The sequence below is a fragment of the Natrix helvetica genome (genome assembly GCF_964273705.1).
Source record: "Natrix helvetica genome assembly, chromosome: 1".
In the NCBI taxonomy this organism is placed as follows: Eukaryota; Metazoa; Chordata; class Lepidosauria; order Squamata; family Natricidae; genus Natrix; species Natrix helvetica.
In genome coordinates, this window is record NC_138548.1 from 374,633,440 (window position 1) to 374,649,212 (window position 15,773).

General features: G+C 42.3%; 2 protein-coding genes across 2 annotated transcripts in view; one reads left to right on the plus strand and one right to left on the minus strand.

The window, feature by feature from the left end:
• The window catches only part of LOC309383785 (vomeronasal type-2 receptor 26-like), a 261,853-nt gene that overhangs the window by 88,536 nt on the left and 157,544 nt on the right, over nt 1–15,773 (plus strand). The window lies entirely within an intron of this gene.
• Nucleotides 1,303–10,111, minus strand: LOC309384602 (vomeronasal type-2 receptor 26-like; the record flags this gene model as incomplete). Its single annotated transcript, XM_081938302.1, has 6 exons — nt 9,621–10,111; nt 8,534–8,784; nt 7,969–8,319; nt 4,667–4,793; nt 1,579–2,213; nt 1,303–1,467 (listed from the first exon to the last, which is right to left on the minus strand). Exons 3-6 carry the CDS (start codon nt 8,257–8,259, stop codon nt 1,303–1,305), a joined length of 1,218 nt encoding a protein of 405 aa, XP_081794428.1. The 5' UTR covers nt 8,260–8,319; nt 8,534–8,784; nt 9,621–10,111.

Genomic DNA, 15,773 nt, shown 5'->3' on the forward strand with positions numbered 1-15,773 from the left:
ATTGAATGCCATTCACATCGTATCCAAAATATTCCTGACAAGACGTCTGTTTTGCCTTATTTGTACTTGTGTATTCTGGCCAACCTCCAGCACCGGTCCACAAATTCCTGGCAGGTTTTTCACCAAGCCCAGCCACCTGAGCCCCATGTTCAGTAGCCACTTTAGACAAGAAACTCAGTGCCACAACATAAACACTGCTTTATTGCAGAGAGGCAACTGTGCATTCACAGAGGATTTGCCAGTAGCAGAAGGATACCCATCTTACAAGTATGGCCCCTTAATAGAGTAACAGAATAACAGAATTGGAAGGGACCTTGGAGGTGTTCTAGTCCAAACCCCTGCTCAGAAGGAAACTCAATTATATTTCAGATATGTGGTTGTCTAATCTTTCCCCCCAAACCTCCAGTGTTGGAGCATCCCCAATTTCTGGAAAGCTTGGAACAATGAAACAGCTTGTCTTCAGAAGTGAGCACGAAGGATCCCTCTGTAGGAGACATAAGTTGTAGCTATCACAATTTGGTTTAAACATCAGGAAAAATGTCCAGGTGGAAGAACTGACACTAGAAAAGTAACTGGAACAAATTCAGATACGCACAGAGTGTTCTTCGTTCAAATTAAACTGGTTTTTATTGTTACAGCACTGAGGAAGAAAAATGTCACACTTATCTTTCTCATACACAAGGATCTCCAGTTAGCAAAATATGTACATTTGTTTGTGCAGCTTGTTGCCGTTCCATTACTGTTTCAATGGCTCTCTCTGTAATCCACACACTTGTTAAACTCAGTGACGGAGCTTTGTCATGTTAACTCCCTCTTTTTAAAAAAATAGTTGCTTTATTTTTGCTTTCTCCTCCCTAGATAGGATTTTTCCTTGTTCTTTGGTTATACCTGGATGCCTTTTCCAATGTACGGTAGGTCTTTTTCACCATCAACTAGTTTTTGTCCAGCCAATCTGTTTCTTTGGGTAAGTCTTTCTTCAGCATTTTCATACCCCAGTGCTGAGAAAGCTGCACCACAGCACAAAAAGGACAATTACACACTCAGAAAAGGATAAGCAAGAGGATGCTGGCCTCGAAACCAACCACCAGAAAAAACAGTTAAAGAATCTGGGTTTATTTAGCCTGCAACAAAGACAGTTGTAAGTAAATAGTAAGAGGAAATAAATGGTTGTTAGCCAGCTCAGCATAAGTGATGACTTCTTCTCTAGAGGTCTATAATGAAAAAAAAAAGGAACTGTTTATTTTAGCAGCATCTAATATGTCTGTTCAAAGAAGTATTTCTTTCAGGATAAATGTTTCAGATTCAGGTGCCATCTTTCCTTTTTGTGGTCAGGTGATCTTTTGTATTCAGATCAGGCCTTAGGATGATAACGTAGCACTTGGGGAAGAAGATGCAGACCAGCAGGCCAGCGCTGGAGGCTAAGATGGAGAAGACCTGCACGACCACCATGGACTTCCCCTTGGTGCTCTGATAGGCAGGCACAAAGGACACCCAGATGCTGCAGAAGACCAGCATGCTGAAGGTGATCAGCTTGGCTTCGTTGAAGGCCCCAGGCAGATTCCTGGCCAGGAAAGCCACCGTGAAGCAGATGGCGGCCAGGAAGCCCATGTACCCAAGGGCAACATAAAACATGGTGACAGAGCCTTCATTGCATTGCAGGGTGATCTCTCTGGGCTGGGAGTGCATGTCGGAGTCAGGGAAAGGTGGAGAGAGACTGAGCCAGAGGGAACAAATGATTATCTGGACAGCAGAACAAGAAAGGATAATGGTGTTGGCAAAGCTCTTCCCAAGCCATCTGTTCATCCTCTTCCCCGGCTTTGTGGCCAGGAAAGCCAGCACCACCGTGATCGTTTTGGCCAGGATGGAAGAGACAGCCCCTGAGAAGATGATGCTGAAGGCTGTTTGTCGGAGGAGGCAAGTGGCTTTGCTTGGCCGTCCAATGAAGAGAAAAGTGGACAAGAAGGAAAGCAGGAGGGAAGTGAGGATGATGTAAGAAACATCCCGATTATTGGCTTTGACTATCGGGGTCTCCAAATATTTTATAAAGATTCCTAAGATGAACCCAGTGATTAAGGATAAGAACAAAGCAAAGGAAACCACGATGATGCCCAAACTTTCTCTGTAATGCAAGAAGACTGTGATCTTAGGGATACATTGATCTTGATCTTCGTTTGGGTGATGATCATTGGAGCATTTGATGCACTGATCTGCATCTGCAAAACAAATAACACCAAATAATTCTTCATTTTATATTCACTGACTCACCCATTGTTTCATTCATTTGGGTGCCTTTTTGTCAGTAATATGCCAGCTCATATACTGTTGTTCACTCAGTTAAGTTGTCCAACGCTTCATGACCCCATGGACCATAGCTCCCCTGCATCCTCCACTGTCTCCCAGAGTTTGCTCAAATTCATCTTTGTTGCATCGATGACGCTATCTAACCATCTCATCCTCTGTCATCCCTTTCTCATTTTGCCCTCAATCTTTCTCAACATCACTTCGACTTATATTTATTTATTTATTTATTTATTTATTTATTATTAGCACTTATATACCGCCCCCTCTCCCGAAAGGGACTCGGGGCGGTGTACAGTCCGTATTAAAAAACACCAAATAAAATACATGTATGCATAGGAGGAGGATAAAATAGGCCAAAACTGTACAGCTAATAAATAAACAATATAAAAATTTAAAATATCATACAATTTATACACTATCCCTCTAAAAGCCAGTGAAAAGTATATGCCAGGGGGGGTAGACGTTGTAAATTATGCCAAACCAGCCAGTCGGAACAGGTGTGTCTTCAGTTTCTGTCGGAAGGAGCGGAGGTCAGTAGTGGTTCTAATGTCGGGGGGGAGGTCATTCCAGAGGGTTGGGCCCATCACAGAGAAGGCCCTACTCCTCGGTGTCGCCCGTTGGCATTGCCTCGTGGACGGCACCAGGAGAAGGCCCTCCCTGTGAGAGCGGATTGGCCGCAGGGATGTATGCGGGAGGATGCGATCCCGCAGGTAACTAGGCCCTATGCCATGGAGCGCTTTAAAGATGGTAATCAGAACCTTGAACCGCACCCGAAAGACCACAGGTAGCCAGTGCAGCTCGCGCAGGAGAGGTGTTACGTGGGAGTACCTAGTACTCCCCATGACTACCCGCGCGGCTGCGTTCTGGACTAGCTGCAGTCTTCGGGCGCGTCCCAAGGGAAGCCCCATGTAGAGAGCGTTACAGTAGTCCAGGCGACTATACCACTTCACAGTGCTTCACAGGCCTCTGTAAGCGGTTTACAAGGTCAGCCTCTTTCCCCCAACGGGTCTTCATTTTACCCACCTCAGAAGGACGGCAGGCTGAGTCAACCTTGAGCCGAGTGATATTTGAACTGCCAAATTGAAGGCAGCTGGGGATCAGCAGAAGTAGCCTGCAGTACTGCACTGCACCACTACACCACCGTGGCTCATAGAATAATCTTTGACTGGAATTTGGATTTTACTCCCAGCATCTTACTTTTTTTTTTTTTTTAAGGAAACGGCAAATTAAGATGGAGAAAAAGAGATGCCAGATGCCTAAGCTAGCTTTAGGAAAAAACTAAGGAGGCCTCAGGCACAACCCATCCCCTGTTATTTATGCTGTTCTTGCATCAGTCCCCAGGAAGATTAAGACCACTTGACAGGTTCACCAGGGAGGGCACACTTAACGACTCAAGGGGGGGTTAGGAATTGGAACGCTGACATCCCAATGACTCTCTGCCTGCTTGTTAAGCAGGAGTACTAGGCCTATTCAGATTAAGTGATACATGAAATCACCCTGGAAGACATATATGGGGTCCTCCTGACCAAGTTGTTCACACTGAAGAAGCTACTTGGGCAAGCAGTGAAATGTTTCAAACATCCGGTTGCCATGACTCAACTTCCAGACAGGTCTACCTGCGTTGGAAGTAATGCCCCTCTGGGTTCAGTTCCAAGTGGGGGGGGAAAGATACTGGAAACATGGAGGCTGCTTGGAAAGATGGTTTTAATGGTGGACAGGATTACATGGCTTGAGCTCCTGAACAGGATCACATGGCTTGAGCTCCTGAGCAGAAAAAGGCAGAGATGCTGAGAGTCCCTGAGTTTTATCATCTCTGTTGGGCCTCACATCTCTGTTTCCTGCTCCTGTGTAAGGAATGTATCCCATTGGCTGTCAGACTCCCAGGGGGTGGGGCGGTCTTAGCTACCTTGCCTTAGCTAGGCTGTCTTGAGACCCAAGCTTGTTTGCCTTGCTGGCTGACCAAGTGCCATGTGGTGAGATGGGTAGAGGGTTAATCCTACCTTTGTTATGTAGAATAGAGCACCTCAGGCCTTAATGGCCCATAGACAAAGTGGGGGGGCAGAGTTTCTGCCTCTCTGAGTTTCTACTTCTCTTTTGGGGAAAATATTCTGCCTTTTTAATATTTCCTGAAATATTTCATTTTCTAGGAGAGGGGTGGGTTTTAACTTCCTACACCTGGATAGACTGTGAATCTTCATCAAGATTCACAGGGCAGTGACTTCATCTCCATGCTCCATGTCCCCGTGGTATTATACTTGGGCCTTGGGCCACGCTTTCATACAACCACCAGTTAGGAGGGACAGAAATGAGGTGGCAGAGATGGATACTAGGGCTGACAGTAACCCCACCCCTCTAGAATTCCCACCTTTCTGAATGGAGATGGTCCCATCTGCACATGGGATACACTTGTAGCAGCAGACGGGGTCTCCTTCTGGAACTAGCTTGACCCATCCGTAATGGCAGCTTTCAACACACCTGGAAGGAGGCATGGACTAAATAGAGAGAGAGAAAAAGAGATACACTGTATTCATGAACAGGTCTCGGGGTTCTGCATCTAAGGAAAGGAAACTAAACTTGGTCTCACTAAAAATCGGTATTCAACACTTTCTTCAACTAGAATAATTGCCGATAGCTTCTCGGTTAATATCTTTCCATTATCCCCTTTTTTGTTCCTCTTGGTTGGCTTTTAAGCTATAAGTATCTTAGGGCAAGATCCAATCTGGGGTAGCGGTTGAAGCATCTGCCTTTCAACCAGGAGAGCAGGAGATCCAAGATCCCCTCCTTAGCACAAATCCAGTTGGGTGACCTTAGGCCAGTTCCCCTCTCTCTCAGCCCCAGGAAGAAGGCAAATGGCAAGCCACTTTTGAAAGTCCCGCCAAGAAAACTGCAGGGACTTCTCCAGGAGTCAACACTGACTCGTAGGCACAAAAACAGACAAACAAACCAAAAACTAAGGCAAAACTTCTAAAAAGAATCTCAAAGGGTTCTGAATGATCAATGCTAGCAGAACATGAGACCTTATTTGCAATGTACAGTGAATAATTGAAAAAGAAGGAAGGGAATGAAAGGGAGGGAGGGAAGAAAAGAGGGGAGAGGAGGGGCAAAGAGAAGAGGGGAGGAGGAGGAGAGAAGAGGAGAGAGAAGAAAAGAGCTAGAGGTACGAGAAAGGCTAGGAGCATCCATAAGTGCACTAGCATGCCTAACGTCCTACTGTCCCCATTTATTTGTAATATTTCAGGGTTGGGTTGCTGCTGGCATTAATGCCGATTCGCATGCAAATTCTTCTGCGCATGTGCAGAACATTAAAAACGCAGCAAAAAACCTGCTGGCAACAGCATGGGCGACCAGGGAACCGGTTCAGGGGTGTGGCCAGCCTGCTGTCCCTACTAGTTCGGTGACTTAGTCCCAGTTTCCACTACCGGTTCACCCGAACCGGTAGCAGCCCACCTCTGATTTGTACCCATTTCCTGTGTTCTTATTCATGTTTATTCTTATTCCTGTTATCTTGTAGATGAGTGACAAACTAAATAAATAAAGAAGAGAAGAAAAGAAGTCTATAGGTGCTTCCCTGGTTACACCCTGTTTCCCCGAAAATAAGACTTCCCCTGATAATAAGCCCAATTGGACTTTTGAGCGCACATGCTAAAATAAGCCCTCCCCCGAAAATAAGCCCTCCCTGAAAATATTGCAATGCAGCAGTAGCTATGATGCGACCACGCTCTCTGCCTCCTGCACCTCAAAAATAACAAGACCTCCCCGAAAATAAGGCCAAGTGCTTATTTTGAGGGTCAAAAGAAAATAAGACCCTGTCCTATTTTCGGGGAAACACGGTAGTCAGTAATGAACATGGTAACAACAGTACAAACATTAAAGGTGAACAAACTAACGATGACAATACAATAAGCCACCAATAAAGATGTTAAAGTGTTGGATACATTCTTCCTTTTAGATTAAAGAAACCAGCAAGTGAAGATGTACACCACAGTTGGTAAGGTAGCAATGAAGGAATTGGAAAAGATATTCAGATACTGTGTTGTGTCCTACAATCCACTGCCAGAAGGCTGCTGGCAATGATGGGATAGATGTGAAAGTGACGTTCTCACCTGGTTAAGCCATTTTGGCCACACAATGGCTTCCTCCTTAATAATCAACTTGGACTCCAAGGATCTCTGTCCCTCTATGCTCCCAAAGATGACTTGATTGACAGATTTATTGGGAAACTTCACCCAGTAGATAATGTCCAAGTCAGCTATTAGCTCTCCATCCTTACCGAGGTATACACTCTCTATGGAATGGTTGTAAAATTGAGAATCTTGTAGAAAAGGATGTAGCTAGAATGACAAATTTTAGAAAGTATATTCCACTGTTTCGTTGATATTAGTGTAACTCTTGTCCCGCAGTGTCTTGTCTCGCAGTGAGTTAGCCGTGCCAAGTTGTCCTAGACCCCACAAAGGACAGGCAAAATGTGTCACGGTGAATACCAGAAGGTGCCAACAAGCCATTTCTTAAGGAAGCCAGAAGGCTCAGAGCAAGCCAGTAGTAAGTATGAGTGGAAATTATGTGTGTTCTTTTCAGATACCCTGGTTTTTCTTTACAAACAACAAAGCATCATTGGTACTCTCTGAACTTGGTTGTTTAGGATAGAATAGAATAACAGAGTAGGAAGAGACCTTGAAGGTCTTCTAGTCCAACCCCCTGCTTAGGCAGGAAACCTGATACCATTTCAGACAAATGGTTGTCCAATCACCTCTTTAAAACTTCCAGTGTTGGAGCATTCACAACTTCTGGAGGCAAGTTGTTCCGCTGATTAATTGTTCTAACTGTCAGGAAGTTTCTCCTAAGTTCTAGGTTGTTTCTCTTCTTGATTAGTTTCCACCCATTGCTTCTTGTCTTCAGCTGCTTTGGAGAATAGTTTGACTCCATCTTCTTTGTGGCAGCCCCTGAGACATCGGGATGCTGCTATCATGTCTCCCCTGGTCCTTCTCTTCACTAGACTAGCCATGCCAAGTTCCTGCAACCGTTCTTCGTATGTTTTAGCCTCCAGTCTCTTAATCATCTTTGTTGCTCTTCTCTGTACTCTTTCTAAAGTCTCAACATCATTTTACATCATGGCAACCAAAACTGGATTCACTATTCCAAGTGTGGCCTTACCAAGGCATCATAAAGTGGTACTAAAGTGATCTTGATTCTATCCCTCTCTTTATGCAGCCTAGAACTGTGTTGGCTTTTTTGGCAGCTGCTGCACACGGCTGGCTCATATTTCAATGGTTATCCACTAGGACTCCAAGATTCCCTCTTACTACTATTGAGTTGCTACTATTGAGCAGGTTATCACATATACTGTATAGCCGGTCAAGATCCTTCTGTATCTTAAGCCTATCGTCTGGAGTGTTGGTTATTCCTGCCAGCTTGGAGTCACCTTGGTGTCATTTTTCACAGATGTTTCATTACCCAAACTAGGTAACATCATTGGTGCTAGTCTGCCAATGATGTTACCTAGTTTGGATAATGAAACGTCTGCAAGAAAATAACCATTCTCAGAAAGCACCAAGGACCTCTCATTTTACAAATATCCTCCTTTATTGCAAACAACAAAGCATTTCACAGTTGACTTTTTGCAAGGTGATGATTACAGAGACAGGGAAATCAGAGTCGAAAATAAAATACCTGCCAAGGCTGCAGCGTTTGAATTCCCGACTCCTTCCCACTTTCCCTCCTCCTCCGCTTGGATCTGGAGGCATAGGCAGCGTTTAAGGCATGGGCCACAGCCCAGATGGTCTGGTAGAGGCGGTAGCCATTGAGAGAAAGCACCCTTTCGATTTGCTGCTGGGGCAAAGACCTCAGCTTCTCTCTCTCTCTGCATCTTATCCAGCCTTTCACAGACAAGGCATGTTTAGAATGCGAACATCGAAACGCTCGATAAACATACTGCTCCACTGAAGCATAGAAGAGAACCATATCATCATATTTTATCGTCTTTTCGGTCCGGAGGTAGAAGGAAAAAAAGCCATAGGTGTACTGGAAAGAGAGAGGAGAATACTTCAACTCGAGGATGATGTTTCTCATTGCTGTAATGATCCAGATTTTCCCTTGCTTTGGTTTTATTTCCTCCTCAAAGACACGTTCTATAAGAAGCATTCTAAAGAAGCCAGAATGTGTCTCCACCAAGAAAATATAGACATTGATTTGTTTCCACTTGAGAAAGATATCAGAAGGGATATCAGCTTCGTACCGATTTATCCCTGGGAGGGTTAGTGAGAAAAGGACACAAATGCCATTCGTTTCCAGGAGTGGCGTCAACGTTTTCAGAAACACCTCTCCTTTGTCTGTGTCTGGAGCAACGAGGCCGATGGAGGTCCACCTGAAATAAAGGAGGAGTTTGACCATCCCTGAATATTGGATTCCCTCTTCAGGCACCATCCGGTAGAAAAATGGGAATAGGTCTTTATTGCTCAGGACTTGAGAAACAAAAGCATAAGATATCTGGAATGAAAAGAAGGGATTGAATGAAAAGAAGGGATTGAATGAAAAGAAGGGATTGAATGAAAAGAAGGGATTGCAGATGAGTCATGTTAACCCTGTAAAACCTGTCTGGGGCCATGTTGTTGTTGTTATTTGCAAAGCCATGTCCAACACATCATGATCCCATGGACAACGTCCCTCCAGGCCTTCCTGTCCTCTACCATCCTCTGGAGTCCATTTAAGCTCATGCCTACCGCTTTGGTGACTCCATCCAGCCACCTCATTCTCTGTCGTCTCCTTCTTCTTTTGCCCTGAATCCTTCCCAATCTTTCTAAGAACATAGGTAAGGTAAAGGTAATGGGTCTCCTCACACATATATGCTACTCATTCTGACTCTAGGGGGCAGTAGTCATCTCCATTTCAAAGCCAAAGAGCCAGCGCAGACCGAGGACGCCTCTGTGATCATGTGGCCAGCATGACTAAACACAAAAGGTGCACAGAACTCTGTTACCTTCCCACCAAAGGTGGTTCCTATTTTTCAACTTGCATTTTTACATGCTTTCGAACTCCTAGGTTGGCAGAAGTAACAGGAGCTCACTCTGTTACGTGGCACTAGGGATTCGAACTGCCGAACTGCCGATCTTTCCGATCGACAAGCTCAGTGTCTTAGCCACTGAGCCACTGCAAATTCGCATATTAGATGCTAAAATAAGCAATTGCCTTTTCTTTCCCTCCTGACCTTTAGAGAAGAAGTCATACAAATGACAAAATAACAGCCAGTCTTCAATTTACAATCTTAAGTTTTCAGGTGGCATTTTGAGGGAGAAATGGATAGTTTTCAGTTTTTCCAGCTTTACCTGTGGGATTTTGTAGATGCCTAAGAGTGTCGAAATCTGGATGGAGATGTCAGAGTCTGTCTCATCAAGAACAACCAGCAGATTCTCCTCTCCTCCACACTTATAATTTGGAATGTTGGCTTGTCCAAAAGACAGAAGGTCTAGCAAGGCTTCAGAAGTGATTTCTTCACTACAATAAACTTCATGGACATTGTAGCCCAAAGTGATATTCAATAAGATACTTGGACTCTGGTTGATCTCTTGGATGGTGAACAAGAAGGAAAGGACATGCCATATCTTTCGTGCTTCCCTGCAAAAAAGAAATAGGATCACACTATCATCCTCCATTTACCATATGTTTCAGAGTATAAGACTCTCCGAAGTATAAGACACACCTGGCTTTTGGGGAGAAAAACAAGGGAAAACAAATCTGCCTCTGCCTCCCAGCAATTTTCTTCCTTGCAGCAAACAGCAAACAGTACAGACGATATACATTGCTTATGGTGTTACATTTCAGATGTTAAAATTGATGTGGCTTTCTGGAAGTATACGCTATTCTCTGCTATTTAAAAGAAGATACAATAGCACTGGGCCTCTTCAGATCAAGCATTTATTTTAAAAAGCTTCTTCATTTCGTTAACTTGTCTAGAACAATAATAAAGCAGTCTTTAAAAATAAGACTTTGAACATTCTATAGACATTTATAGTTATTGACTTACCTCCTTGCAGCAAACAACAAACAGACTGTTTCAGTTTGATTAGAAAGGAAAAAAATCTGCCTCTATCTCCCAGCAATTTGCCTCATTGCAGCAAACAGCCTGTTTCACTTTTAGTTAAGCATGGGGCTCCTGATGATCAGCTGTTTCAGACTGCAGGGATTGCCATAGCCTATTGCCGCCCCACAAGCCCCATTTTCCGTTTTTTTGCAAGGAGGTAAATTGCTGGGAGGCACAGGCCAAAGGGGTGGGGTGGGGTGGCTGTTGGGTGGGTGGGGCTCATCTCAGCTACATTCAGTGCATAAGACACACCCACATTTTCACCCTCTTTTAGGGGGGAAAAAGTGCATCTTATACTCTGAAAAATATGGTAGCTTCTGTGTCATAATATACTCTCTGCTTCTAGGAGTTTCCAGTGACATCTATGGCAGACTAGACATTTTTGAAGAAAGTGGGACATCATTACAATGGCGATGGGAACTCTGAGTGCTAGTACTAGCCCCTGAAATCTCTCCAAATAAAGGCGAGATCAGAAGATAACCCACTTGTTCTCCGAAGAGCTGCTCCCCATAAATAAATGACAGACTGAATGAATGAATGTTGAGTGGCTGGGAGGCATAAGATATGCTCACACAGATATGTTGTAGCTTATATGGACGTTAACTCCTGCTGAATTTCATTTCTAATGACAATAATTTTACAAGAACGTATTAATGAAGACCAGTGTGTCCTGTTACCAAAAAGACAGTTAAAGGACAACGTCTGGTTTGGTTCTGCAACCCAACAAGACAGACACAGACTTCAGAGGATAATTAGAAGTGCAGAAAAAACAATTACTACCAACCTGCCTTCCATTGAGGACCTGTATACTGCACGAGTCAAAAAAGGGCTGTGAAAATATTTACAGACCCCTCACATCTTGGACGTAAATTGTTTCAACTCCTATCCTCAAAATGACTCTATAGAGTGCTGCACACCAGAACAACTAGACACAAGAACAGTTTTCCCCCAAAACACCATCACTCTGCTAAACAAATAATTCCCTCAACACTAAATCTCTATTACTATTAATCTTCTCATTGTACCTATCACCCATCTCTTCCCACTGATGACTGTATGACTGTAACTTTTGCTTGCATCCTTACAATTTATATTGATTGTTTCCTAATATGATTTGATTGCGTATTTGTACCCAATGATATCATTAAGTGTTGTACCTTATGATTCTTGACCAATATATACTTTTATGTACACTGACAGCATATGCACCAAAGACAAATTCCTTGTGTGTCCAATCACACTTGGCCAATAAAGAATTCTATTCTATTCTATTCTATTCTATTCTATTCTATTCTATTCTATTCTATTCTATTCTATTCTATTCTATTCTATTCTATTCTATTCTATTATTCTATTCTATGTTAACAATTGTGATAGACATTTTAGAATATTTTAAACAACATACTGAAAAATAAACCACATAGATTCTTTTAGACACATAGAAGCCTTTTGACGGGAATTTCTTATTTAAAGTTTGGGAAGATATGAATTTTGGTGAAAATTTTACAAAATGGGCAAAGAAAGTCCATTTACAGAAAGCACAACTTAGTAGGGATCTAACAATACCAAAGGAACAAGACATGGCTGCCCTCTGTCCCTTTTTCTGCTTTTTATAGTTCATGTAGTACTGAATAGAGACGTAGGACCAGAATTTTGGGAGTAAAAAAATTAAAACTAGACTTACTTTACAATCTAAGATCTTTTGCAGATGATTTGGGGTTGATTTTGGATGATCCATTAAAGGAAATCAGGATGCTAAAATAATTTGGTCTATTAGCAGTGTTTCACAACCAAACAGAAACATAAGATAAAGCAGAACGGATGAATAAAACAGGTTTTAAGATTGAGAAGAAGATAAAATACTTTGATATTAATATGACAAATATGAATCATATGTTATTTCAAAGTAACTATATAAAGATGTGGAACGAAGTTTATATATGTGGGATGGGATGGGAGAAGATACATTTATCATTGCTGGAGGAAAATATTTTTATTTCAGACAGTATTTGTTTGTCAAAACAACTTTTGACAACTGAAGTATCATTCAAACATGGCAGAAAGATACAACTACATTTGTGTGGTAGGGAGAAAAAACATGAGTTAAATATAAGATGTTACAGGATGTGAAAGAAAGGGGAGAACTGGGGTTACTTGGTCTGAAATTATACTTTGCAGCTTGTTTAATTTGAATGAAAGGGTGGATGTTCATGAGAAATAAAAGGACATGACTTAAGATTTGGGTAGCATAAATATTTATGCACAACAAAGATAAGATTAATGCATATTTTAAAAGCCACTTTGTTAGACATGCCATACTAGGAATATAGAATTGATAGAAACCTAGGCTGTGACTGAACATACATTTAGGGCTCTCTGCACAAGGCGTATTGTATAGAAGAGAAATGGTAAGTAAAGACAAATGGCTAACTTATGGTAGTATACTAGAATTTTGTCAAGGGATAAATTTTAAAAATTAATATACAGTTGTAGGAAGAAAAATCCAATCCAGTTCCAAGTTTCGAGAAAGACATTGGAAATAAAATGGAGGTTGACATGTTGAAAATGAGGTCTCTGTTTATTTCGTTTCCAGAAGCTTCAGTGACAGCAGCCTGATTCTAGGGTTGCTGACAAAATGACTGAGTGAGTGGATGGATTTTTATAGGGTTCTGGGGTTTTGTGATTGAGATGCTCCAGGGGGTTGTGCAATATAGCGAGCCTTGTGCCTTTTACTATTTCAATGGTGGCGGGTTAATCCCTTTATGTCCTAAAGGTCATGTCCTGTCCTTAGAATTTGGGTGGGAGAATGTCAATTCTTAATCCCGTCATCTTCAGCCTGGGGCAGCTATGGCTGAAGGTGTTTTGTTTATGAATGGGATGGCCTAGTCTTTCTAAACGGATACAAAATCTGCACTCCTAAAGTTCAGCCTCTTCCATCTTCTTAGTTTGAAGCTGTTTTCCTATGGCAGGAAGATGAGGGTTGCTTTCTGCCTTTCTTAAGATTTTTTTCTCCATTTCTCCTTTGGGGAAATATTCTATCCTGCCTCCTTTTAATATTAAGAATAAAGAATATTTTAATCTGGGGACGGGATCTTCTTACACATTTGAATCCAATCCCTTCGACTTTCAGCCCATTCATTAAATCTTTGCTTCCTGAATGTCTAAGCACACCTTAGATATTTTGATTAAAGCTAAAAAAAGAAGAAGTGAGTTTGTATTGCAAACTACTCTCATAACCATAAAGAACCATGTTTCCCTTTGTAGGGTCAGATTGGGGGGATAATATGGATGAAGTTGTCATGGAGATTATTTAGCAATCTTAGAAGCAGGGACATTATCTTCTGATAGTTACAAAGGAAGCTGTGATGCAAACTGAGGAGTTGGAGAAATTGGACTGCCTGCCCCCAAGATTTGTCACTTCCAGGAAATAAGAACCTTGAGAAACTTAACAAACATAACTCAAATACAGGTTACAAGAGAGTTGGGGAGCTTTAATCATGCCTTCAGAATTGGTTACGTGCTATATTAAGGACATGGCTTGGTGGGAGTGGCAGGGGAAGGATACCGCAAAATCTCCATTCCTATCCCATTCCAGAGGAAGGATATTGCAAAATCTGCATTCCCACCTCACTCTGGGAACAGCCAGAGGTGGTATTTGCCAGTTCACCGAACTACTCAAAATTTCTGCTAACTGTTCTCCAGAACCTGTTGAATTTCACCCCTGATTCAGAGGGAATTCAGAGTTCAGGAAGAACACTAATGCTGCTGTAGTGCATTGAAAAACTCTAAGTAAATAGATCACCAAAGCCTTTCCCAGTGACTTAAGAAGCACCCATGAGTGCAGGGATTCCAAGTTGGATGCTGGTGAAATCAGGAGTGAATGAGCTAGAGGCAATTCCACCCCCTCCTTTGGACTCACTGGATGTATTCTTTGGTAGAGGGAGACACATTGAAATGGTGAAATGGGCGCATAACCATATGTTCAGAAGCAATCCCACCAAGGCTATAGTCTGCTGACTTGAAATCATGCACTCGCTGTGTTATACTCCCTTCCAAAGTCAAGGAGCATTTGGTCTTCCACATCCCACAGGTTGTCGGTAGAAGCGGCAGCAACAGAAGAAACACCAGCAACATTTCTGGTGAGGATTAGAAGAATTTTCTGTGCTTCACAACTCTTTAGGATCAATAGGAGAAACTTTCTAAGTCCTCTTGAGCCTTTGATTCCTTTTCAGAAAAGATAGGAGTGGAGAAACCTTACGCCTTCTTCCTCTAAGTTGGACCTTGGTCAAACTCCAGCCTCAGTAGACAACAGGCATTCAGGAGTCAGTCTATGCAGACTTGGATGGAAAACATCGCCTGATCTTTTTGATGCTCAAAGACGATCTTGGCAAAGGTCCCTGGGGTGATTTTTATGAAGAGAAAATGATGGTGATTTTCATAATCATAAAGCAAAAAACACCAGACCTGGCGACAGGCTCGATTCTCTCTGTGACTGCAGTGCAGGGCCAGAAAAACATGTTGACCAGGGTCCCACTGCAGTATCTTCCCCTGGGATGATTCACTGTCCAAACTTAGATAAAACTTTTTAATGTAGAAAAGTCAAGATATATTTTAGAAGTGTCTTTCTCACTTTGACAATGGTAAAGATTGATGGTAGATAGATAGATACATTACAATACAATACAATACAATAGCAGAGTTGGAAGGGACCTTGGAGGTCTTCTAGTTCAACCCCCTGCCTAGGGAGGAAACCCTATACCAGTGGTGGGCAACCTTTTTTTTCAACTGAGCCAAATCTCGCCAAAACCACGATTGAAATTTATTTTGAAAGAAAGAAAGAAACATTTGCAAGTATTAATTTACAGCTGAATACCTAAGGAAAATGAAAGTTAATTGAATGGTGACAGCTAGAGGCGGCTGTAAGAATTATTAATTATGGCAACGGAAAAAAAAGCTTCACCAGGTGCCACAATAAATTATCAGGATTTCAAGGACTTTATAAGGGAAGAAAATGCTTTCTTACGCAAAGAAATTAAGGAGGTTAAAGAAATGGTTCAGGATACCATTAAAAAACATGATCAACTTGATAAAAAATTACACACTTTAGCCACAGGTCTGTCAGAAGTTGTTCTTAAGGTGGACAGCAAAGTTAATCATCTGGCTTTGGATTTGGAAACTAAAACGAAGGAAACAGATTTGAAATTTGTTGAAATGGAGGGGAATATGCAGAGGATGGATAAGGAGATTATCATGATGCAATTCAGATCTATGGAGTACGCTGTTAGACTGAGGGGTATCAGAGAAAACCCTAGAGAGGACTTAAGAAAAGTTTGTGCTGATGCTCTGGCCACGTTACTGAAGATCCAGGATTCTTCTGAGATTTTTGCAAGGATTGACA